Here is a 23,598-nt window from a genome sequence, read left to right as displayed (position 1 = left end):
TGTGAAAAAATTTTATAGTGAGTTTCTCTGTTAAAGGACTTGTTTCTCAAGGCCTAAAGAACTGAGTCAAATTTATGAAAATAAGAGCTATTTCCCAATCAATAAATGGTCAGTTTTCTGATGTTGTAATGAAAGCCATCTAAAATCATATGAAAAAATGCTCTAAATCATTATTGATTAGAGAAATGCAAATTAAAACAACTGTAAGTTACCTCATTACATCTATCAGAATGATTAATATAACAGAAAATGAAAATGATAAATGTTGGAGGGAGATGGGAAAATTGAGACATTAATGCATTGTCGGTGGAGTTGTGAACAGATTCAGCTATTCTGGAGAGCAATTTGGAACAGTGCCCAAAGGACTCTGAAATTGTGCATACCTTTGATCCAGAAATACCACTACTAGGTCTATATCCCAAAGAGATAAAAACAAAAAGGAAAAAGACCTATATACACACAAATAATTATAGGAGCTCTTTTAGTAGTGGCAAAGAGTGGGAAGTTAGGAGGATGCCCATCAATTGGGGAATGGCTGAACAAGTTGTAGTATGATTGTGATGAAGTACTATAAAAAATGACAAACAGGATATTTCAGAAGAACTTGGAAAAACAGAGACTGATGCAAAGTGAAATGAGCAGAACCAAGATAACAGTGTATATTTTACAATGATTAGTTGTAAATGACTTAGCTATTCTCAACAATAAAATAATCCAAAATAATTCCAAAGGACTTTTAATGAAAATGACCTTCATCAAAGAATGATTCAATCTGAATGCAGATCAAAGCATATTTTAAGCATTTTTCTTTACTTCTTTTGGGATTTTTTGGTCTGTTTTCTTTTATAACATGACTAATACAGAAATATGTTTTGCATGATTACACTTACATAACCTATATCAAATTGCTTGCCTCCTCAATGGTGGGGGAGGAGATAGGGACAGAAGGAGGGAAAAAATTTAGAACTCAAAAAGAATTTTTTAAATTAAAGCTTTTTATTTACAAAACATATGCATGGGTAATTTTTCAAGACTGACCCTTGCAAAACTTTTTGTTGCAAATTTTTTTCTCTTTCCCCCACCCCCTCCCCTAGATGGCAGGTAGTCTAATCCATGTTAAACATTTTTAAAATATGTTAAATCCAACATATGCATACATATTTATTCAATTATCTCTCTGCACAAGAAAAAATCTGACCTAGAAAGAAAAAACCCTGAGAAGGAAAACAAAATGCAAGTAAACATCAACAGAAAGTGTGAGAATGCTATGTTGTGGTCCACATTCAGTTTCCATGGTCCTCTCTCTCTCAGGGTGTAGATGGCTTTCTTCATAGCTGAACAATTGGAACTGCTTTGAATCCTCTCATTGTTGAAGTGAGCCACGTCCTTCAGAATTAACTGTCCTATAATCATGTTGTTTCCTTGTATATTAATCTCCTGGTGCTGCTCATTTCACTCAGCATCAGTTCATGTAAGTCTCTCCAGGTCTCTCTGGAATCATCCTGCTGGTCGTTTCCTACACAACAATAATATTCCGTAACATTCATATACCATAATGTATTCAGCCATTCTCCAACTGATGGGCATCCACTCAGTTTCCAGTTTCTTGCCACTACAAGAAGGGCTGCCACAAACATTTTTGCACATGTGGGTCCCTTTCCCTCCTTTAAGATCTCTTTGGATTATAAACCCAATAGAAACATTGCTGGGTCAAAGGGTATGCTCAGTTGGATAACTTTTGGAGCATAGTTCCAAGTTGCTCTCCAGAATAGTTGGATCCATTCACAATTCCACCTACAATGTATCAGTATCTCAGTTTTCCCACATCCCCTCCCACATTTGTCACTATCTTTTCCTGTCATCTTAGCCAATCTGACAGGTATGTAGTGACATCTCAGAGTTGTCTTAATTTGCGTTGATTTGGAGTACCTTTTCATAGGACTAGAAATAGTTTTTCTTCATAGCCTTTGACCATTTATCAATTGGAGAATGGCTTGAATACTTATAAATTTCAGCTAATTCTCTATATATTTTAGAAATTAGGCCTTTATCAGAACTTTTGAATATAAAAATATTTTCCCAGTTTATTGCTTCTTTTCTAATCTTGTCTGCATTAGTTTTGCAGACTTTTAAACTTAATATAATCAAAATTATCTATTTTGTGATCAATAATGATCTTTAGTAGAACTCAAAATTATTTTTAAAAAATGTTAAAAGTTGTTTTTACTTGTAATTAGGGAAAAATAAATCTGTTTTTAAAATAAATAAAATAGCTGAAGAAAGCCAGCATAAATTACCTCAAGAAGTTATGAGTTCCTCTACAGTAGAGATGTAAAAGTGGAGGTTGTATGTAATAGATATTCATGTTGTTTAAGAAAAAATTATGTTTTTCCATTTAAGTTGATGGTCTTTAAATTCTTTGAAATCCTCTGGATAATTCAGGGCCCCTTTCATTACACATACCATCTGACTTCAGTCTCCTGCCCTCTAACAAGATCCCTTGGTCACATCTGTTGTATGAACTATTATTGCTTTGGTGAGCTTTAACGGGTTTCAAATATAACTGGGTTCCAAATATAGGTGGGAGTGAAGATCAGGAACTAATCCAATTCTGCTGACTTCTTCCTTTAGCCTTTGGGGACAGAAAAGCCTTGATGCAGCTCCCCTATTGTTATATGCTTCCCAATTTTTCCCTTTCTATCCCAAAATTCCCATCTCCTGCACCCTAAACCAGATGTAGGGCCTTCTGTCTTCCTTCATGACCTTCATTCTGCCTGTGATAACAGTCAGAAAGAAGTCACTGATGGTTACCTGGGTGATGGAAAAAAAAAAAAAAAAACTAGAATCCACAATGGGTATGAGTGTAAGTATTTCTTCTTCTGCTATGTGTACCCAGACACACAAATACCTAGTTCTGCCTCCAGCTCTTGAGGAAATTTCACAGATGGTCCCACCTCACAGCTCAAGTGGATTTTCCTGTTCCCAAGCAACACAGAGGATTCTCTGAATCTCTACTTTTCTGAGAGTGAGTTTTCACTCACTTCCCTCATCATGGTATCAAAAGTCACAGCTAGAAGAGCTCACCCAATCCAACTCCTCTTGTTAGAGACAAAGAAACCAAAGCACAGACAAGTTAAATAACTTAGTTAAGGTCTCAGAACTAGATAATGTCAGAAACAGGACTGCTTTCTTAATCCCCAATTTGGTGTCCTTTCCACAACTATGAGTGTCAGCTCAAATACCAAACTAAGAATAACAGAGTCTTTGAGTTGGGAAGGACAGTAGATATGTACCCTTTAACTTAAGTGGGAATTCCTTACATGATATTGCTTCAAAGGGTCACTTACTTGTCTTTTGAAGCTCTCCAGGGATGGAGATATCACATATTATGAAGGCAAGCCATTCTACTTTTGGACAGCTCTGAGGACTTTTTTTTCTTGTACTTAAAGATATTTATAATCTCATCAGTGGGGATTTTCTCTCCTTCAACATAGGTCACAATTCATCCACATCTCACTTTGCCAATGGGGGTCTGCCCAATATACTGGGGATCTTCTTTGCTTCCTTCTGAAGTGGTGAAGATACAGGTATAGCTATAGCACATGGGCTATCCCTTTCTGTTGCCACAGGACTAGAGAACTTCCTGTCATACAATTCTTTGATCATGTTTTTTATTACTGTTTGCAGTTCTTCGCTGTTTATATATTGCAACCTATGCATCTCTACCATGTTTTTTTTGGATGATACTCATCTGTGTTTCATGTCTTACTTCCTTTAGCAACACCAATAAAATGTTATTGGTAAAAACAAAAAGGACCTTTATTTTCCTGGGAAGCTTGGGGTTAGTAAAAGAGCTCTGTATTTCCTGAAAGCAATTCAATATAATTGATTTCCTTGATAATCCTATGTATTTTATTTTTTTTGTATCTAAAATGAAAACCAATATTTAATTTAAATTTAAGAATATTATTCTGAGAAGGAATCTGTAGGTTTTATAAGACAGTCATGATGGAAAAAAGTTAAAACCCCTGCTCTATAGGGTGTCTATGCAAACATATGTTGATATATAGATAATAGACATTCTTTATTCTCTTGATCTTCCTTGTGTGGACAAACTCCTTTGAGTGCTTGCAAATCTCTATCATTAAGCTCTGTTAACATCCTTGAACTTCATACAATCAGAACAATGTCATATACAAACAGGAGCATCCAAAGGATTTCTTTATCCACATGAAATCCCTCTTCAACCTGAGCTTTGCATTTGATCTCCTCCACTTTTGGCAAGAATACAATCCATTTCCCCGGTTTATGCTTTGACTTATATTTATTGTCAGAGGATTGTTGAAACGAGTTATTTCTCTTGTGGTATCTTCCAAGTAATCCTGAATGATCTTGATGTATTGATTAACTCATGAAACTAACATAATATTGGTGTTAGAAAGATGGCTTTTATTTTTAGCAGAAGTTTATGGTTGTTGAAGTAGATATACAATTTCCTGAAGTCAATCTTACTTGCTCTCCTCTTGTTTTTCTATTATCAAGCAAGAAGAATTTATTAAGCATCTCCTATGTACCAGGTGCCATGCAAAGTGTGGTGGATATGCCCTACTCTCAAGGAGCTTGACTGGGTAGCTTCCCACCCAGTGGTTCTACATCTTACCTCTGGTGCCAAGCAAAAGAAATACGAATTTGAATCAGATGCCCCGAAATGCTCTTTGCAGCTCAGAATCCTGTGGTTCTAATCTGAGCAAGAATACTTTACAATATCCCCACCAAGGAGTCATCTAGCCTCTGCTTGAAGACTTCTAATTACAGGAAACTAAACAGCTCCATTTTTGGACAACTTGAAATGTTAGGAAGTCTTTCCTTATATTGTACTGAAATTTGCTTCTCTGTGATGTTCACTCATTGTTCTTAGTTATGTCTGTTCATCTATATGATAATATTTCAAATAACTGAGAACAGTTATTGGGTCTCCCTTAACTTTTTTGGGGAGGATGGGGGAATTAAACATCCCATTTCTTCAAATGGCCCTTACACAGCATGGCCTCCAGTTTTCTCGTCATCTTAGCTATCCTCTGGAGGCACCCTCGTTTGTCAATGTCTTTCCTACAGTATGATACTCAGAAAGGAAAGTAGTTTTTCAGACCAAAATAGAAGGCAATATACTATCCTTTCCCTTGTTCTGAACACTATTCAATGCAGTATGGAAATGCATTTTTGTTTTGGCTGCCATGATACCACTGATAGACTGAATTTGCTATCTACTGAAACCTATATGTTTTCACAGGAACTGGATTTCCCCCATCCCCCATCCCCTATGATTTTTTGGGAAAACAAATTTACCTAGGAATTTACACTTATTCCAGTTGAATTCCTTCTTATTAGATCCTTATCTTCACCTCCCAATGCTTCATCATGGTATAGATATGAGACTTAGTTCTTGATGAATGGATGTACTGGCAAATCTTGACCAGACTGAAGGGTTTTTGGTATAGTCTTCATGATAGAAAATAAAACTAGCTAACATTTATGTAGAACTTACTATGTGCCAGACACTATGCTAAGCACTTTATAATTATTATCTCATTTGATTCTCACAACAACTCTGGAATTTCCCCATTTTGTAGATGAAACTGGAGCCCACAGAGGTTACGTTGCTTGCCCAGTCACAAAGCTGGTGAGTGTCTGAGGCAGGCTTTGAAGCCAGTTCTTCCTTATTCGAACCCGGTGCTCTCTCCACTCCATTGCCTGGCTGCCTGGTGATGGCTTCTGTCTGAGAACCAGCCCAGCTCAGTGGCAAGGAGGTTATTACCAGGAGAACCACAAGGTTATAGAAGCTCTGAGTGTGGAATGACTCTCCAAATCCATTATTCAGATTCAAAGGAGCTGTGATCTATGCCAGTGAAAACTGCCTAGGCAGATGAAGCCAGGGCTCTTTGCAGTATTTAAGTATATAGACTGATGCCATCATACATTTGGTTGGGTCTTTTGGAATCCCACCTCTATCATCCAGGTGCCTTTAAATTTACCTTTCAATCTTCTGTTTCCTGCTCATTTGGCAAACAAGCACTCTACCTCTCATACTTATTAGGTGGATGACCACGGCAAAATCACTTTGCTTCTCAGCCTCAGTTTTCTTATCTGTAAAATGGGGATAAAAGTGCCTATAGCATCTACATCATGTAGTTTGTTATGGTATGAAAACAACAACAAAAAAACAAATTATGATATGAACCTTAAGTACTACCCTAAATGTCAGTATTTCCTTCTCTGAAAGAAGCTTGGCTCTTGAGTACCTCCCATCATTGAGCATCCTATTGTTGGACACTCATTTCCATCCCACTTCCCCTACACACACACACACACACACACACACACACACACACACACACACACACACACACACTCACCTGGAACAGACCAGACATGGGGCTGGGGTTCTTCCCCCCCAAGAGGGGGTATAAGTTTATTAAAGAGCAGGAGTGAGTATGAAGTCACAGTTGTGAAGCAAAGGGCCCTCACTAAGCTAGCACTGCCATATATGTCCCCCCTCCCTCTTGAGGGCAGACAGGACTTAGGGTGTGGGTTCACTTGGGCAGTGACCATGTTTTCTTTTGCTTCCTTTCAAGAAGAATGACCACAGAAGTTTGCCTCCCCTCATCACACCTTACCCTCTGGGCTTTGCCCCCACCCTTATCCCTCATGGTACCATAGGCCTCTGCTTTTAAATTACTGGGTCAGAAGGATGGGACGGGCAGGCAGGGCATGAGAGGATATGAAAGGGAGATTCTTTCAGGGCAGGGGGGCTCCCAGGGGGAGCAGCACAGACAGACAGCAGGCCACAGTCCCAGTCAAAGTCACCTATGAGTCTCTTCTCTGCTTTATTCCTTTTTTTTGATCCATCACTACATCCTGGTCATCCTTCCCCCACAAGAGATTAGCTTTATTTCCATAGCCACCATGCTAATTCAGGTCCTCTCTCCTTGAGTACTCAATCTCAGGGAATTGACCTAAAGTCAAACCCAATCTTTAAATGTTAAGTGCCATTTCCTCTAGGCCTTCATGGATGGATTACTTCAATTACTTCCTTCTTGCCTCCTGAGGTCCCTACCCCCTTTGTCCCTGCCTTTCAATCCATCCCACAATCATCACGGGACAAATCTTCCGAAAGCACATGTCCCTCATAATCCAAGGTCACTCCCTTGCTGTTCCCTATGCATATCCTGCTCTCATCTCTCTGCCTTTGCAAAAGCTGCCCTCCATGATCCTTTCCTCTCCCCACTTTCTGCTGCTCTCCTCTCCTCCATAATTTCTTCCTGAAATGTTCTTCTTCTTCCTTACCTCTTGCTATCTCTAACGCCCTGCAAGGCTCAGCTCAAGCACCAATTCTAGATGATACTTTCCGTGATTCCACGATTTCATTCTCTGTGCATCTTTACCATATATAAGCACAATGGTTAGAGAGCTGGCCTTGAATCTAGGAAGACAGGTCAAGTTCTGTCTCTGACATATACTGGCTAAGTGGCTTTAGGCAAGACATTTGATCTTTTTGGAGATCTTGCTAAGATTATGAATTTCAGAGAAAGTACCAACTATTACAGTGATAAAAGGAATTGTAGAGGGAGTTTCTCAGCCGGCAGTTTCCTTTTCTAGTGAAATCACTGCTCTTGTCCTTATTCTTATATATTTTATTTACTTCTCTGTGCACATGTATTATCTCTCTCCAATAGACTATAAACTCCATGAGGGTATAAGTGTTTCATTTTGCCTTTGTAACCCCAGGACCTGGGATGAGCAAGAACTTAGTGCTCATTGAACTGTTGAAAAAGTGTCAATGGTTCTCTGATGTCAGCTCAGAAGAACCCAGATTCTTAATCCTGAGATTCAAGGCCTTTTTCTCTCCACCATGCTCAGGCTCTCCATTTCACCTGGTTCTTCCCAGTTGGTCTGCTCCCATTCCCACTTTCAGACCTCTATAAATTCCTTCTATCCACAGTAATCATGCTGTCCTCTCTTTGCCCACTGGCACAGATCCTTAAATGCCTTAGAATTTAGCTCAAAGGATACTACTGCCCTCTCCCAATTTGTATGTTCATTATTTAGTGCTTTAGTACTTGGAATGAGTCTCAGTTATACCGATTGGTATATTGTTTATTCAGTTTTTTCACATGTGTATTCTTTCTTACCAGATACATGATCAGGATAGGGGCCAGTTCTTCTCATGTTCTCTTGTTTCTCTTATAGTGCCCAGGTCAGTGCTCCACACATGGTTAAAACCCAGTCAAGAGCACCGATTAACTTTTTTTTCCAATCTCCCATTTTGCTCAACAGTAACAAAAGTGATAGAAGACCCTCCTTCTTCAGTTCTGGCTCACATGATCCCTGTCTGAATGAACACTACTGCTCAAATTCCCTCTCCTCTCCAGGAAGAGCTTCTTTTGATCCCCAAATGCATTGGAGCTACCTACTGATGTTAGGATCACTCCCAAACTCTTACTACCCCATCCTACCCCACAATTAAAAATAGATCTATATATGCGTATAATTATCTTAGTATAGAAGCTTTTTAAGAGCCCATCTGAAGAGCCAGCTACCCATGACTTACTCTTTCTTCCCCCCAAGGCACAAGTTCTCTCCCCTCTAACCTCAATCAGAGCTCTCTGCCCTCATGGAATGGGGCAGGAACAGTTCCTAATTCCCCTCTATCTCTTTTCTACTTTTCCATGTATCAACATTCTGCCATTCTTCCCTACTCACTCAACAATTTCCATATTTTTTCTCTCTGTCTTATCCATCCTTCCATTCATCTATCCATCCATCCATTCACTCAGATTCCTACATAACTCCCTCTCCAGTGAATTTAACACTTTAATCCCATATAATCCTAATCTTATCCTCCATCCATTTCTCTACCCATCTTCTCATAAAACTCTCAATTTCCTATCCTGTCATGTATTCATTAGATCATATCTCTCTCCTTTTACCTTCTTACCCAAATACTGATCTGACCCTATACCACTCAAATGTGTGTCCATCTTTAAATAGATTTAATAACAAGCATAAATGCAATGGTCCATAACCACTATCCCACCCACCTAATTCCATGGCAAATGCTTTCTTAATTCCACCCCTAACACCCATACTATCTCTCTCCCCAAGAGGGAATCCTAGACTGAGGTTCTCAAGGCCCCATTGAATTTCAAGCTCTTTCTGGGTACTTAAGTTTTTTTCTCTTTTCTGTCTAGGCCTCTCTGCTACCATTTGTCCTGTCCATCCTAATCCTAGCCATCTGTCTGACGCTGGGGGTTGGGAGGTGGTAGGGGGCGGGGTTTTCCTACCTCCTCTGGATATAGCTATACCTTGGACTCACTCTCTGGGGGGGGCAGGCGGCCATTCTTCTCCTTGTCTCCTTCATTCCCCCAGCCTGGCCCCTCTCCCGCCCCTTCCTCCTCCACCTTCTCGTCCAGCCGGCTGGGGATGGACCAGTAGAGATGAGCATCAAGCCGAGCAGCAGCCTCAGCCAGTTCTCGGGCACTGCAGGAGGGGGTGGGCACCTCAAAGGTCTCGTGGAAACTGGCATAGTCCACCTCGTAGAAACCATCCTCCAAGCTCAGGACGGACATGAAGCGGTGACCCCACAGCACCTCATCCACCAGATATGAGCTCCTGGCTTGGCAAGTCATCCCTGGGAATTGGAGAACAGGAGTCAAGAAACGGCTCCCCTACATCATCATTCCTTCTAGCATCCCCAAACACATTATTTCATCTCAAGGCCTCTTAGATTGTTCGTAGTACCCGAAAGGCATTTCCACACACACTTAGGATCTTCATTCTAGTCTTACAAACAAAGCCTTTGTTTCTTTCCCACCTTACTATAGAAACCTTTTTCTTATCCTTTCCCTACCCTTCAGATTTGACAAAATTTTGATTCATATTCTCATCTTTCTAGCCACCATACCTCTCCATAGTTTTCCATCTCTCTAGAAATGATGTCTAGGGATATGCCCATTTGCTGTTAAAATCCATGGAAGGGGCCCTGTAAGTCACCTGGTCCCCCACCTCTTCCAATACAGTCATCTTTTCAACAACAATGTTATCTGCTAGACTTCATCTCACTTCAGATGTAGGAGATCTGGGTTTTATTCTTTGTAGTAAAGTCACTTAACTTTTCACTGCCTCAGCTTTTTAATAGTAAAAGAGAGAGAGAGAGAGAGAGAGAGAGAGAGAGAGAGAGAGAGAGAGAGAGAGAGAGAGAGAGAGAGAGAAAGAGAGAGAGAGACAGAGAGAGAGAGAGAAAGAGAGAGAGAGGGGGGGGGAGGGAGGGAGGGAGGGAGAGAGAGAGAGAGAGAGAGACTACTACCTAAAATAGAGGAATATTTGGTCCTTAGGAAGGGATAAAATATGCCTGATGAGGGCAGGTAAAACATATATATCTGGAGTTTTGGGAACATGATGGAGTGGGTTTTAAAATAAAAAGGGAAGGAAAAGGAGAATACTGTGCACAAAAATAATACAAACCTGGTATTGTGGATAACCTATAATTATAACAGATGAAACAAAGGGAAAAAAGTCTTACATCTCATCATAGCTACAATTCTTTGTATCTGTCTCTCCCCCATTCACATAGCCACCACTTTAGGCCAGGATTGTATCACTTCTCACTTGGACGACTGGACTGACTCCTTAATAATCTCCCTTCCTTGGGTCTCTCCATCAAAACACAGTTAACAAAGTTATTTTCCTAAAACTTTGTTGTTATTTAGTCTTGTCTTACTTTTGTGACCCCATTTGAAGTTTTTTTGGCAAAGATACTGCAGTGGCTTACCATTTCCTTCTCCAGCTCATTTTACAGATGAGGAAACTGAGGCAGACAGGGTTAAGTGACTTGTTCAGAATCATACAGCTACTAAGTGTTTTAAATCTTGATCTGAACTCAGATCTTCCTGATTCTAGCTCTGGCTCTATATCCACACTGCCATCTAGCTGTCCTAATGCTTAGATCTGACAATGTCACTCCCTTAATCAAGAAATTTCATTGGTTCCCTATTGACTCTAGGATCAAGTGTAATCTCCTCTAGCTATGTCAAAATAGTTAGGTAGCATGGCAGATAGAACACTGGGTCTCCAGTAACAGTTGTATATAACTATAGTGACTGTGTGACCCTGGGCAAGTCAATTAACCTCTATTTGCCTCAGTTTCCTTAATTATAAAATGGGGATAATGATATTTGTCTCTAAGGCTTCTTGTGAAGATCAAATGAGGGAGTAATAATAAAATGCTTAGCACAGTGGCCAGCATATAATAATCACTAAATAAATGCTTTTCCCTTCCTTCTGTTGAGCCTTTAAAGCTCTTTACAACCAGGCCCCAGACTATCTTTTCAGCCTTATTAGACATAACTCCCTGCAGTCCAGCTAAACTGGAATTCTTGCTTACTTGACTCTCATCTCTTATTTCCATGTCTTTGCATTGACTATCCCCCTTACTTCAATTCACTCTCATCTCTTAGAATTCCCATTTGCCTTCAAGGCTCATATCAAGGACAACCTATTACATGAAGCTTTTGTTCATCATAACAGCTCCTTCCATACCCTCAATTTCCTTGTATTTGTCTTGTATAAACTTATGCATGTATATATTGTCTCCCCCCATTAGAATTTGCTCCTTGGGGACAGGAACTGTTTTTATTTTTATCTTTGTGTCCTGAGTGCCCAGCATAATACCTGGAACATCACAATCACTGAATAAATGCTTGCTACTTGATTGATTAATCAGTATTCATTCATGGGAGACTGTATCCTAAAAGAGACAAATCTTCAAATTCATGACTTTAGTTGTCTAAATACAGAAGAATGTACAAAGAATGGGTAATAATCAGAGGCAGATACTAATTTCAAGGAAGCAAATTAGACCTCATAGGTAATTACAGTAATAATAGTTTACATTAATATAATGCTCCACGGTTTACAAAGTATCTTACAAATGTTGAACCTCATAAGAACCCTATGATACTAAGTGCTATTATTATGCCTATTTTATAAATGAAAATATTGAAGCCCTAAAGGGTGAAGGTTAGAAGATGAGCCAAGGTGACCAGGTTGTGAATATCTAGGTAGGATTCAGAGGTTTCCCCAAATCTCAGCCCAGCACTGCCTCCATTTGATCCCATTGTCTTTTTGTAGCGAAAATGACACTGAGGTTTGGTTCTGGAGATGTTGGATAATAACTGTCTGATACATCACTTTGCCATTCAGTTTTAGTTTGTTAAGCTGTAAAAGGGGAATAGGAACACAGAAGAATATAGTGAAGAGGGAGTATCAGGATAAAGCCTCAGATAAGTTTTCCAAGTCCCTTCTCTACAAATATACTGACTGGATAATCCTAGATAATCTATTTATATTCTTAGTATCCCTGAGTAATTTACTTAGATTATAGGTTGCAATCTGCATTAATAGAGGAAATTTCCCTATGCCCCAAAGGCTCTAAAACTGTGCATATGCTCTGATCCAGCAATGTCATTATTGGGTCTGTATCCCAAAAGAGGAAAAAGGACCCATATGTGCAAAATGTTTATAGTGACAAGTAACTGGAAATTGAATGGAATTGGGGAATGGTTAAATAAGTTATGGTATACGAATGTAATGGAATATTATTGTTCTATAAGAAAAAATGAGCAGGCTGATTTCAGAAAAGCCTGAAAAGACTTACATAAACTAATGCTGAATGAAGTGAGCAGAAACAGGAAATATTGTATATAGTAACAGCAAGATTATGATAGACTTGATTGTTCTTAACATATATTGATCCAAGACAATTCCAATAGACTTTGAATGGAAACTGCTATCTTCATTCAGAGAGAGGAACCATAGAGACAGAATATGGATTGAAGCAGATTATTTTCATCTTTTTTGTTTGCTTTTTCTTTCAAATAGTTTTTCCCTTTTGTTATGATTTTTCTTTCACAACATGGCTAATATAGAAATATGTTTAAAGTGATTGTGCATGCATAACCTATATCAGATTTCTTGCTGTCTTGGGAAGGGGGTGGAGATAAGAGAAGAAAGGAGAAAAAAATTTGCAACTAAAAATCTTATAAACATGAATGCTGAAAACTATCTTTACATGTAATTGGAAAAATACTATTAAATTTTAAAAATAAAGATGAAAATAGGAGGAAGAGAAATAAATAAATAAATAAATAAAAAGTAGAGGAAGTTCCCCCACTGGGAATTGTATAAAAGGTCAGATAGAAAAACAAATAGATGTAAAAATGCCTGTACTACTTGCATCTCAGAGTTGTTAGGAGGAGAGTGCTTTAACAGCTTATGAGCTTTTGTTATTGAGAGGAGCAATCACTTCCCTACCACTACTAATACCATCTGCCACCAATGGGCAAATAGGTCCGAGAGTTCTGGGAATAGCAGCATCCCCCAGATCAGTGGCTCTGTTCCAGCCCAGCTCTTGAAACTATTATAAGAGGAAATAGCTCTCGTGGAAAAGAGGACAGCCAACCCTACCAACTGCCATTTACAAGCAGGCAAGGTAGCATACTGAAGCAGCAAGACAGCCTGAGGGAAAGACAGGAGGCAGTATATGCTAAGCAAGTCAAAATACTATCACCATCCTAACCATCGTCTTCTCTTCAACCCTAAGGGAGATACCCCAGACTTCTGAACCTACAAGCTTTGGGAACAGTAGTGTCCCCAGACTTTGCTTTCAGCCAGAACCTTACAGCCATCATTGAGGTGAGCAATCACTATCAAGAATTGACTCACCTTCTTTACCAACTGCAACCAACATCCTCAATTCTTAGGTAAACGCAAGAGCACATGAATAAGAACACCTGCTGAACCAGTAGCTTGCCCCCTGAAGTCATCATTCTGGGAAGCAATCTCTCTGGGGAAGAATCCTGGCAACTGCTTCTGCAAATAATGGAGCTCTGCCTCCTTTAGCAGGCACAGTTATTGAAGATGAGAAAAAGAAAGTTCTCATCAGAAAGTCCTTGCCACCATGAAATGGTTCAGTATCAGAAATGTGATCTTATCATTGGAAATTACATTAAAAAAGCATATCGCCATTGATAAATGGTCAAAAGCTACAAACAGATAGTTTTCAAAGGATGAAATTCAAGCCATCCGTAGCCATATGGAAACATAATTCAAGTCACGATTAGGGAAATATAAATTAAAACAATGTGGACTTGTATCTCACTCATATCAAACTGACAAATATTGGAGGACTTGCAAGAAAATAGGGACATTAATTCCCTACTGACAAAGCTGTGAATTATTCCAGCCATATGGAAATGCAATTTGAAACTATGTCCCCAAAGTAGTTAAACTGCACATATTCTTTGACCCAGTAACACCACTAGTTAAGCCTAGCAAAGAGATAGCAGAGAGATAAGGGAAAAGAACAAGGCTTCATATGCACAGAAATAATTATAGCAGTTCTTTTTTGTAGAAGCAAAGATTTAGAAGGTAAGAGGATGCCCATTAACTGGGGAATGACTGGCCAAACTGGAAAACTATTGCATCATAAGAAAGGAGGAGAGAGGTAGTTTGAGTCAAGCCTGGGATTACTTAAATGAATTGTTGCAGAGTAAAGGAAACAGAACCAGAAGATTCCTGACCCCAAATCTGGTATTCTAATTATAATGTTGTGCTGCCTCTCAATGATTTTTTGGTTTGTTTTTATTTTCTCTAAATTGTGGGGGAGAGGCTATGAGGAAGATACAGAAAGAATGAGGACTATCCTTGATAAAAGTATTAGAATTGATGATAGGCTAAAGTGCTCCACTTATTTCTGTTTAATCTTCTATTAGGAAGGAACCTTAGACTAAGAAAGATAGAAAAAAAGAATTCACAGTAAACAAAAAGCCAAGGTAGTTGAGGAGTTGACAATGCAATATTTGGCTGTCCCCATGAGTTCAAGCAATTTTGTACAACTCTGTCTCACTGAAATCTAATTCATCTGCAAGTCAAGACGTTATCATATGCTATTGCTGATTCTCTTTGAAACAAAGGAGAAACAAGTCAATACACTCTGATGGCTTGGCTCCTGGCTCCTACATCCAGAACACTGACACAACTGACAGATGGGCCTGCTGTGCCATGGAAATATTTGAAAGATCTTAAAGAAGAAGGGAAGAGGTGCTGTGGGTCTAGAGAAGAGCAAATATCTTAATTTACAAAAGAAGGTAAAATGAATTAACCTGACTTCTATTACTGGCAAAATCCTGGAATAATTTACTAAAAGAATAGTTTGTAAGCATTCTTTTCTACCCTAACACTCCTCCTCCCTCCCATTGAGGACTTCAGTATTTAAGTTAATACTTCCTTTAAAAATCTGGCCTTCAGTTCATCATCATCCTCAAATTCTATGACTATATCTTTCCTTTACTTCAGCTACTTATGAGAGATACATACACCAGATTCACAATCATTCAAAATCTTCATGATTTTGAACTCTGAAATCCCCTTTGTTGTTCATTTTCTTCTGTTTTTCCATCACTCCCTTCAGTCCCTAAATCTGTTCTTTGTTTTTATTATGAACTTCACAATATAATCCCAGAATTTCAGAGTTGGGAGGAATCTCAGGGTCCATTTTGTTCAATTAATTCTTGAATAGGAATTCCCTATATAACATAACTCATAAGGGGTCATCCAACCATTGCTCAAATATTTCAAATAAAGAAGAATACACTAACTAATAAAGTAGTAACTATTGCCTATTTGCAACTTTCACCCAATGATCCAGTTTTGCTTTATAGGGCAAGAGAGAATAAGTTTAAGGAGGCTATGTTTTAATGAGGAAAGACAACATATAAAGGGAAGAAAAAAAGGGGACAGCAAATATGAGTTGTAGCATAGTTTTAAAATGGCTGAAAAATGATGTAGAGGTAAAGATAAAGCAAAAGTTTACTTATTAGATCTCAGGGTCCCAGCAGCAGAGTCCACAAGGAAGATGAACAGAACACAGGAACCATATTTCAGAAATGGCCTGGCAGTTATAATCTTAGAGTGTTGCTTAAAACACTGAAATATTGAATGATTTGCCCTCGTTCACACAGCTGATGGGACTTTAATTCAGGTCTTCTTAACTCCAAGAATTTTATCTGTCCATTATGCTGTTGTTGTTTGTCTTTCATTCTTGAAGAGAACCATGACATCAGGAAAGTGATGTCTTAAAATACAGTTGAGTTTGATTTACATGAGGGAGGACTGTGCAAAGTCACCTGTCTTTCTCCTCCAAACACATCTGGGATAGTGGCAAGATGTAGATCAGGATGCCTGGAGATGACCTTGAATGCAGTGGGGATTTTGGTCATTTTAATCTAAGGTTTTTACATTTTGATTGAGGCAATGCCATTCAGTGATTAAAGCTAGGTAAGACTCTACTGTGCTCCACTGCCTCTCATATTGCTTCTCTTATGCTTAACAAATGCATTTTGATTGGCTAGTTGAGCTCTCCATTACTGTAAGTCTCATGAAAACTGAATAACTATTTGCAAATCATATTGTTAATGGAATTCTTGAGGTAGACTAAACAGCTTTTGAAAAACTCTTCAACTTTTAGTTCTTAAAATACAGTGATTAGCTTTTCGAGTACTCCTTAGCACTAAGAGGTGAAATATTTAATCTCTGCTTAAACATTACCAATGATGAAGATTACAATCATTTGTGAAACAACTTGTTCCATTGTTGGACAACTCTAATTGCTGGTTAATCCATAGTTTGTTGAGCCAAGTTCATTTCTTACCTGTTTACTTTCTCTAGTTCTGACTTCTGGAGCAGCAGAGAATGATTCTATTTTCTTCTGCAGTCATACATAGATTTAAAGTCAGCTTTTACATGTCTAGTAATTTCCACATCAAATAATCCCCATTTTAAAAATTATTTTCTTGTGACAAGGTTTTAAAACTTCAGCAATGTCACTCTGCTCCTTTGGACATACTTTACTTTGTTAACATTCTTTTTGGAGTTTGGTGCCTAGAACTGACCACGATATTTTGGTATTAGTAAGTAAAGTCAGGAGAGCTAGACCTCTCTCCCCTATAGATCTACCTCAGAAGGCCAGTTTCCCTCGCAACATTGTGAACCCATTGAATCTTTGGGTGTGATAAGATTTTGTTTTTACCATGATGGATGCTAGAATATGAAGTACTATTGGAACTGGTTTGGGGCAGTGTGGGAAAGATAGTTTTTTGGAAGATAATGATGAGGACAAAGGGAAAGTGGAGCAGTGTCTTAAGAAGCAGAAGGAAGAGAAGGGAAAAGACTGGAGTGGTTACTAGGAATACTAGGGATGATGGGAAGATAGTAAAGGAACAGGGTTGGGGCTATTAGAAATGCTGGGAGAAGTTGATCAATGATGGACAGAAATAACTACACCCAGAGAAGGAACACTGGGAAGTGAATGTAAATTGTTAGCACTACTGTCTATCTACCCAGGTTACTTATACCTTCGGAATCTAATACTTAATGTGCCATAAGAAAATGGTATTTAAACACATATATTGTATCTAGATTATATTGTAACACATGTAAAATGTATGGGATTGCCTGTCATCAAGGGGAGGGAGTACAGGGAGGGGGGGGATAATTTGGAAAAATGAATACAAGGGATAATATTATTTTAAAAATTACTCATGCATATATACTGTGGAAAAAAATTCTAAAAAAAAAAGAAAGAAAGAAAAAGAAAGAAAGAAATACTGGGAGAAAGGGGTTTAAAAGCCATGAAATTCCAAAGAGGTGGATTCTTAAACAGCTGTTTGTCAGAAAGAGACCGCCAGGGGGCAGCAGGAGCTCTGAGACTACTCCATAGCAATTTCAGAGTCCCCTGTCTTGGATGTGGGACGTGTCTCAGCCTACAGAGTCTTCAATGACTGAGTACTATTCTCTGTTGACCTTAAGTCCTTTCCAACAGCCCCCAATTTCTGGCAAACTGAGAAGGCGAATTAGAAGCGGCTGGAGGGGGTTGGCTGTTAGGACCATGTAAAAGTACTAACAGAAACAATGCATTTCTTTGCTCTAACAACTGATACCTCCATCAGGACCCTGTACAAGTATTAAGAGAAACAAAGCATTTCTTTGCTGTAACAATACCTCCATCAGACACATGCAAAAGAACAGAAACAATGTATTTCTTTGCTCTAATAACTAATACCTCATCTCCTTATCTTCCCCATGTCTGATCCCCCAGTCACTTGTCCCCTGCTCCAAGATCTTATTTCCTTACCCCTGTCCTACGCCACCTCAGATCACCAAATTATTTTTGGCCCATTACTATGATCATTTGCCCTTCAGCCCCTGCACTTTTATTCTAGCTCTCTGCTCTTATATTTCCTTCCCCAGCTACCTGGCTCTAATTTTCCCCGAACTTCCCAACCTCAAGGTGAGTCAACTTAACCTCCCCCCTCCTCATCTATCATACTCAGTTACTTTTTGTCCTGTGACTCTGTTCATCCATTCCTCTTGCTTTAAACTTTCCCTATCTCCCAGACACCTGTCTGTTGTCTGCAACTTAAAAAAAAAATCAAATGAATTCTTAGGCAAAGAATCCAGTGTAAAGGTGATAATTCTGCTTGTGCCTCTGAACTTATCAGACTACATTTGGGATATTGTGTTTAATTTGGGTGCCATAATTTAAGACGGATATTGATAAGATTGAAAGTGCCTAAGAGGATCTGGGAATGTTTAGTTTGGGGGGAAAAAAAGAAAACTTTAGAAAGAACTTGCTTTTTTCAAATATCTGAGAGGTTATACAAGAAAAAAAGGATTAGACTTTTCTGCTTGATTCCAGAGGCCCAAATTAGGAACAAAAGGTAAAAGGGGAGAAGAGATAGATTTCAGGTCCAAATAAGGGAATAGAAGTCTGACAATTTGAGCTGTCCAAAAGTGAAGTGGGCTGCCTCGGGAGGTAGTGAGGTTTGCTTGCTTATTTTCCCCCACCAGGTTGGTTGTAGAGAGGATTCCTGTTCAAGTGTAACACAACCTTTCCAGTCCCTTCCGGTTCTTAAGGTTTTGTGTCCCTCTCCCCCACCGTGAGCCTCCCACTGGAGCTGTTCTACAGCAAGCCCTTGCATTTCTCGGCTCTCCCCATTTCTTCCTCCTCCACCTGTGAGCATCCTCCACCAGTCCCTTAGGTCTACCATCACCCCACCCCTTGATCTCACTGTCCAAGCTGCCTTCCTTCCTAGCACCCACAAGCCCCTTGAAAGTCTCCCGTCGCCCTCCTCTCCCACTAGGAGTGTCGGTCCCTGTCCCGCTCTCCTTGTTTCCGTCCTCGTGGCCCCCGCTCCCACCCGCTCCCCTGCTTCCACGCCCCAGTCCCCGCACCAGTGGCCTCCACCATGCCCTCAAGGATCACCACGATCTCGAAGTCATCCCTCTCGAGGGCACGGCGTGACGCCTCCCAGAAGGGGCTGGAGGCATCTATCTCGTGGCTGATGACCAGTGGCGAGACGAGGAAGAGGCGGTCGTCGCCCGTGTCGAAGCCCACGCTGAGGTCGGTCTGGTGCAAGGGGATGAACTCGCCCTCGAGCGTCTGGCGCGAGCGGATGAGCTTGGCTCGGATGGAAGCTTCCACGATGTGAGAGGAGCGCAGGTCACCCACGCGGAACATGAGGCACAGGCGCCCGTCTCGCAGGGACACCACGGCGTGCGAAGAGAAGACGAGCGTGGCGGCGCGCTTGTTGGGCTGGGAGATCTTGACGAACATGCAGCCCACCATGAAGGCGTTGACCATGGAGCCCAGGATGGCCTGCAGCAGCAGCAGCGCGATGCCCTCGGGGCACTGGTCCGTGATGACGCGGTGCCCGTAGCCGATGGTGGTCTCGGTTTCGATGGAGAAGAGGAAGGCGGCCACGAAACCGTTGAGGTTGTTCACGCACGGCGTCCACGTCGTGTCCTCCAGGTGCTCCAGGTCCCCTCGGCCGTAGGCGATTAGCCACCAGATGGCGCCGAAAAAGAGCCAGGTGAGCGCATAGGCGAGCACGAAGAAGAGGAGGCTGAGCCGCCACTGCAGGTCCACCAGCGTGGTGAAGATGTCCGTCAGGTAGCGGTACGTCTCCCGCACGTTGCCCTGCTGCACGTTGCACTTGCCGTCCTTTTCCACGTAGCGCTGACGGCCCCGTCGGGGCGGCCTCTCCGGGGGCTCCCGGGGTTCGGCGCGCGCAGCCAGGGCGCGGGGGAGACCCCCGGGTGGTTCCTCTGGCCCAGGGGAGAAGGCCGAGTTTTCCTGAGCCATGTCAGCAGCGACGCCCCTCGGAGGCTGTGGATATGGAAGGGACAGTGAGGAGCGAGGTCCTGGGAGCCCGAAGCTGCGGGACAGCCCCGGTCCACCTCCACCTGCGCTACCCCATCACCTCCCCAGTGGCCCTGTCTGCCAAGCGCCCCGAAAGCCCCCATGAACCTGGACCTAGAATGGAGGACCAGGCTTCCGCTCGCCGCCCTGCCCACCCTGGCCTCGGTCATCTTGGACGAGGTGACACTGCCTTCACCTCTCCGGACCTTGCTTCCTCGTCTGTCAGATAATGGGTCTGACTACGCGATCTCCAAAGTCCCTTCCAGCTCTAAGAATAGAATCCTCGAGGACAAAGACTGCTCAGTTTTTTATTTTTATTTTTTGCCTTTCTACTCCCTACACCTCAGGCGTACTAGATCAAACGAGGATGGGATACCAGTGGTACCCTCTCACAGAATCGTTGTGAGGGTCAAATGAGATAGAAAATAACACGGAAAGCTCTTTGCCAACCCTAAAGGGAGATATGCATGGCAGTTATTTTTATTTAAAATAAATGTGGGTTTGAATTAAATGCATTCGAACACGGGAACTCAGGGCATCTGCATCCTAAGCCAAAACTCTGTGCATTTCACTTCACTAATAATCTCTATTTTCTCTCTATTGAAAATTACTCAGCTGCCATTTTATCCTGTCCAGAACCTCTGTGGACAATTTCAGGCCACTCTTGTCCCCACCTTACTGTCTTTGCTGCTTTCCCAATTTTCCTTTCCTTTCTGTAAATAACTAAAAAATGAGTCTTTCCATCCTTCTCAGCTCAGTCCCCCTATTCTTCTCTACCCCCACAGGGAGATAATAATAGCTCTTATTTGTTTGGTATTTTTATGGTTTACAAAGTTCTTTCCTTACAATAAGCTTGCAGGGAATGTGATGCAAATTTTTTATCCCTCTTTTAAAGATGATGAAATTGAAGGTCAGGGAGGTGAGGTGATAGCTAGTTTAGGTTCAAACTCATCTTCTGACTTTAAATCTAGGGCTCTTTACACTAATACTATTTTGACTCTTTGGGAAGGCAAAACTGAGTGGAGGTTTTTTTGTATTAGGAAGCCCACCTAGAAATTCTAAAGAGGTCTAACCACCGTCCTCTCTGCTGCAAGGTCAGCTCAATTCCCTCTAGGTTCTGTTTTCAGAAATAGTTGAAAGGCAAGGAAGAGATAAGGCAAGAAGAAAGAGGGCAGAGGCAAATAGAACTGAGGTACTTCAGGAGAGTTGGTGGGTTCTGTCTGTCAATGCACTTCAATTTCTCCATTAGAAAAAATAATTTAGATCAGATTAAATGAAGCTCTAGTCCACATCCCAAACTCTTCAGTCTCTTCTTCCTTATTTCTCCTAGCACTTGATATAGCCTATCTCACACTTACTGACCTACCCTTCCTTCTTACCTAAATTTGGTCTTTTCAGGGAAGCTCACTTTTATTTATTCTTTAAGTATTGTATTTCCTCTTCTGTTAATTTTAACAATTTATATTTTTGTAAATATTCATCCATGTCAATTAGATTGTCAGATTATTGGCATACAGCTGGGCAAAATAGCTCCTAACTATTGCTTTAATTTTCTGTTTATTGGAGGTGAATTCACCCTTTTCATTTTTGATACAGGTAATTTGGTTTTCGTTTCCTTTTTCTGATCAAATTAACTAAAGTTTTATCTATTTTGTTGTTTTTTTTTCCATAAAACCAACTCTTAGTTTTATTATCACCCTTATTAGTTCTGCTACTCCTTCCTTTCCTTTTTTCCATCATAAAAGATTTCTCCTAGCAATTACCTAAAATTTGTCTGGACTCCAACCCCAAATCAATCTGGAGTTCCCAAATTAAGCTGATAATTGGAGAATATAGAGAGCAGAATGAAATAGGGTGGCCATAATAGGAAAGAGTAATAAGATGGAGTGGAAGGAAGAGTTGGGGGAAAGGGATTGAAGAAGGTCTCTTGGTTTTAGAGTCTGGCCAAGACCTACAGAAAAATTGCCTGGATTTGTAACTCCAGGCCCTAGAGTCACTGCAGCCATATTCTCTGTCAGAGGAGAACCTGAAAAAGGCTTCAGGACTCAGGGGGCAGAGTAAATCCTATATAGATTCTCCAGGAAAGCTCAAGGAACACCATTCTAATCACAGAGTATAGTATTACCCTAACTTTGAATAGGATGGTAAAAAACAATTTTTCTCTCTCCCCCCTCCCATCACTGACCTCCTTTTTCCTCCACTGCGGCTGGAGTTGTCCTCCTGGAGAGATTTCTAAGCATTTTCCAACTCAGAGGCCCTAGGTCACTCAAAAAACAATCTAGCTAGTTCACAATCCCCTGGTACCCCCCAAAGTGGTCCAGCTTTACTAGGGTCCCAGGTGTCATTTCTCTCATTCTGCCTGCTAGATAACTCTCCTGCTCAGGTCAACAAAGGAAATCCAAGCATTCAGCTCCCTCTTTAATAACCTTCTCCCCTCACCCATTATTTCAGAACTAAGGCTGACCCTCCTATTTTTACCCCCATCCCAACCCCTTTCTTCCAGTTAAAGTGAAGAGGGACTATCTTTTTCCTTGTAGGGGTGTAAAGATCTCAAATGACATTTTCCATTCCAGGATCTGTCCAGCCTCTCCTTGCATTCCTCCCCACCCCCCAACCTTATCCTCTGTGTATTCTTTTCCCCATTCCCAAAGGTCCTCAGTCTTTTAGTCCCCATGGTATCACTCCCCCGTTCTAAAACCATTAAAGGGAGTGAAATATTTAAGAGTACTGGGGAAGTAGTCATTCACAAGGTAGTCTGAAAAGAATTAGAGAGATCCAGACCTCCCTCTCCATCCCTCATCCCATCCTCCCTACTGCCACAGAAATCGGGGCTCCCAGACCCTGAATCCCCCCTCCACAACTCAACTCACAGTGCATGGGGAGCAGAGGAGATAGCAGCAGGGCCCCCCAGGGGGTGGCGTCCATGCCCCTGACACCTCCCCCCCAGGGCTGCCCCCCCAGGAGAATGGAAGTCGAGGACACCACTGTTTTTCCTAAATTTAGCGGCAGCTCCGACCAGGACTCGCTATCTGTGTCATCCTAACTTCCCAGGCTCCCCTGCTCCTGCCTGTTTCCACGGTAACCAGTCTGGTGGCCTCCTAGGCGACGGCTCCCGCCCTCCCCGTACTCTCCCCCAATCTTGGGTACCACTAGAGGCTGATCAACACACTATGGTTATTTTTAGCTAATATTTACCACACGCCTCTTCACTCCTTGCACTAGACCTCCCCCCTCTACCACCAAGGAAGTCAGCTCATTCTACTGAAGCTTCTTTTCCTTTTTTG

The 23,598-nt window shown here is 41.1% G+C and overlaps 1 protein-coding gene across 2 annotated transcripts; it reads right to left on the bottom strand.

The window, feature by feature from the left end:
- Nucleotides 1-977: 977 nt before the first annotated feature.
- On the bottom strand, nt 978-23,379 carry KCNJ9 (potassium inwardly rectifying channel subfamily J member 9). Of its 2 annotated transcripts, XM_074262294.1 has the most exons (5): nt 23,185-23,354; nt 19,348-20,281; nt 9,363-9,688; nt 6,033-6,144; nt 978-1,516 (listed from the first exon to the last, which is right to left on the bottom strand). In XM_074262294.1, exons 2-4 carry the CDS (start codon nt 20,255-20,257, stop codon nt 6,091-6,093), a joined length of 1,290 nt encoding a protein of 429 aa, XP_074118395.1. In that variant the 5' UTR covers nt 20,258-20,281; nt 23,185-23,354; the 3' UTR covers nt 978-1,516; nt 6,033-6,090. The 2 variants fall into 2 exon arrangements, with proteins under 2 accessions (XP_074118395.1, XP_074118396.1); XM_074262295.1 differs by lacking the exons at nt 978-1,516; nt 6,033-6,144 and having other exon boundaries at nt 8,721-9,688; nt 23,185-23,379.
- Between the last annotated feature and the right edge of the window lie 219 nt (nt 23,380-23,598).

The sequence above is a fragment of the Sminthopsis crassicaudata genome, chromosome 4, assembly GCF_048593235.1.
Source record: "Sminthopsis crassicaudata isolate SCR6 chromosome 4, ASM4859323v1, whole genome shotgun sequence".
Classification (NCBI taxonomy): domain Eukaryota; kingdom Metazoa; phylum Chordata; class Mammalia; order Dasyuromorphia; family Dasyuridae; genus Sminthopsis; species Sminthopsis crassicaudata.
This window is presented reverse-complemented; position numbering and strand designations above follow the sequence as displayed.

Bases quoted from the DNA above. Each gene is read 5' to 3' on its own strand.
- KCNJ9 (XM_074262294.1), bottom strand. From the start codon at position 20,257: ATGGCTCAGGAAAACTCGGCCTTCTCCCCTGGGCCAGAGGAACCACCC. The intron at 9,689-19,347 runs GTGCGGGGACTG...TCCAATTCCCAG, and splicing joins GGGCATGGTGGAGGCCACTG to GGATGACTTGCCAAGCCAGG. The intron at 6,145-9,362 runs GTATAGCTATAT...CCCATTTTACAG, and splicing joins CCCCAGAGAGTGAGTCCAAG to ATAAGAAAACTGAGGCTGAG.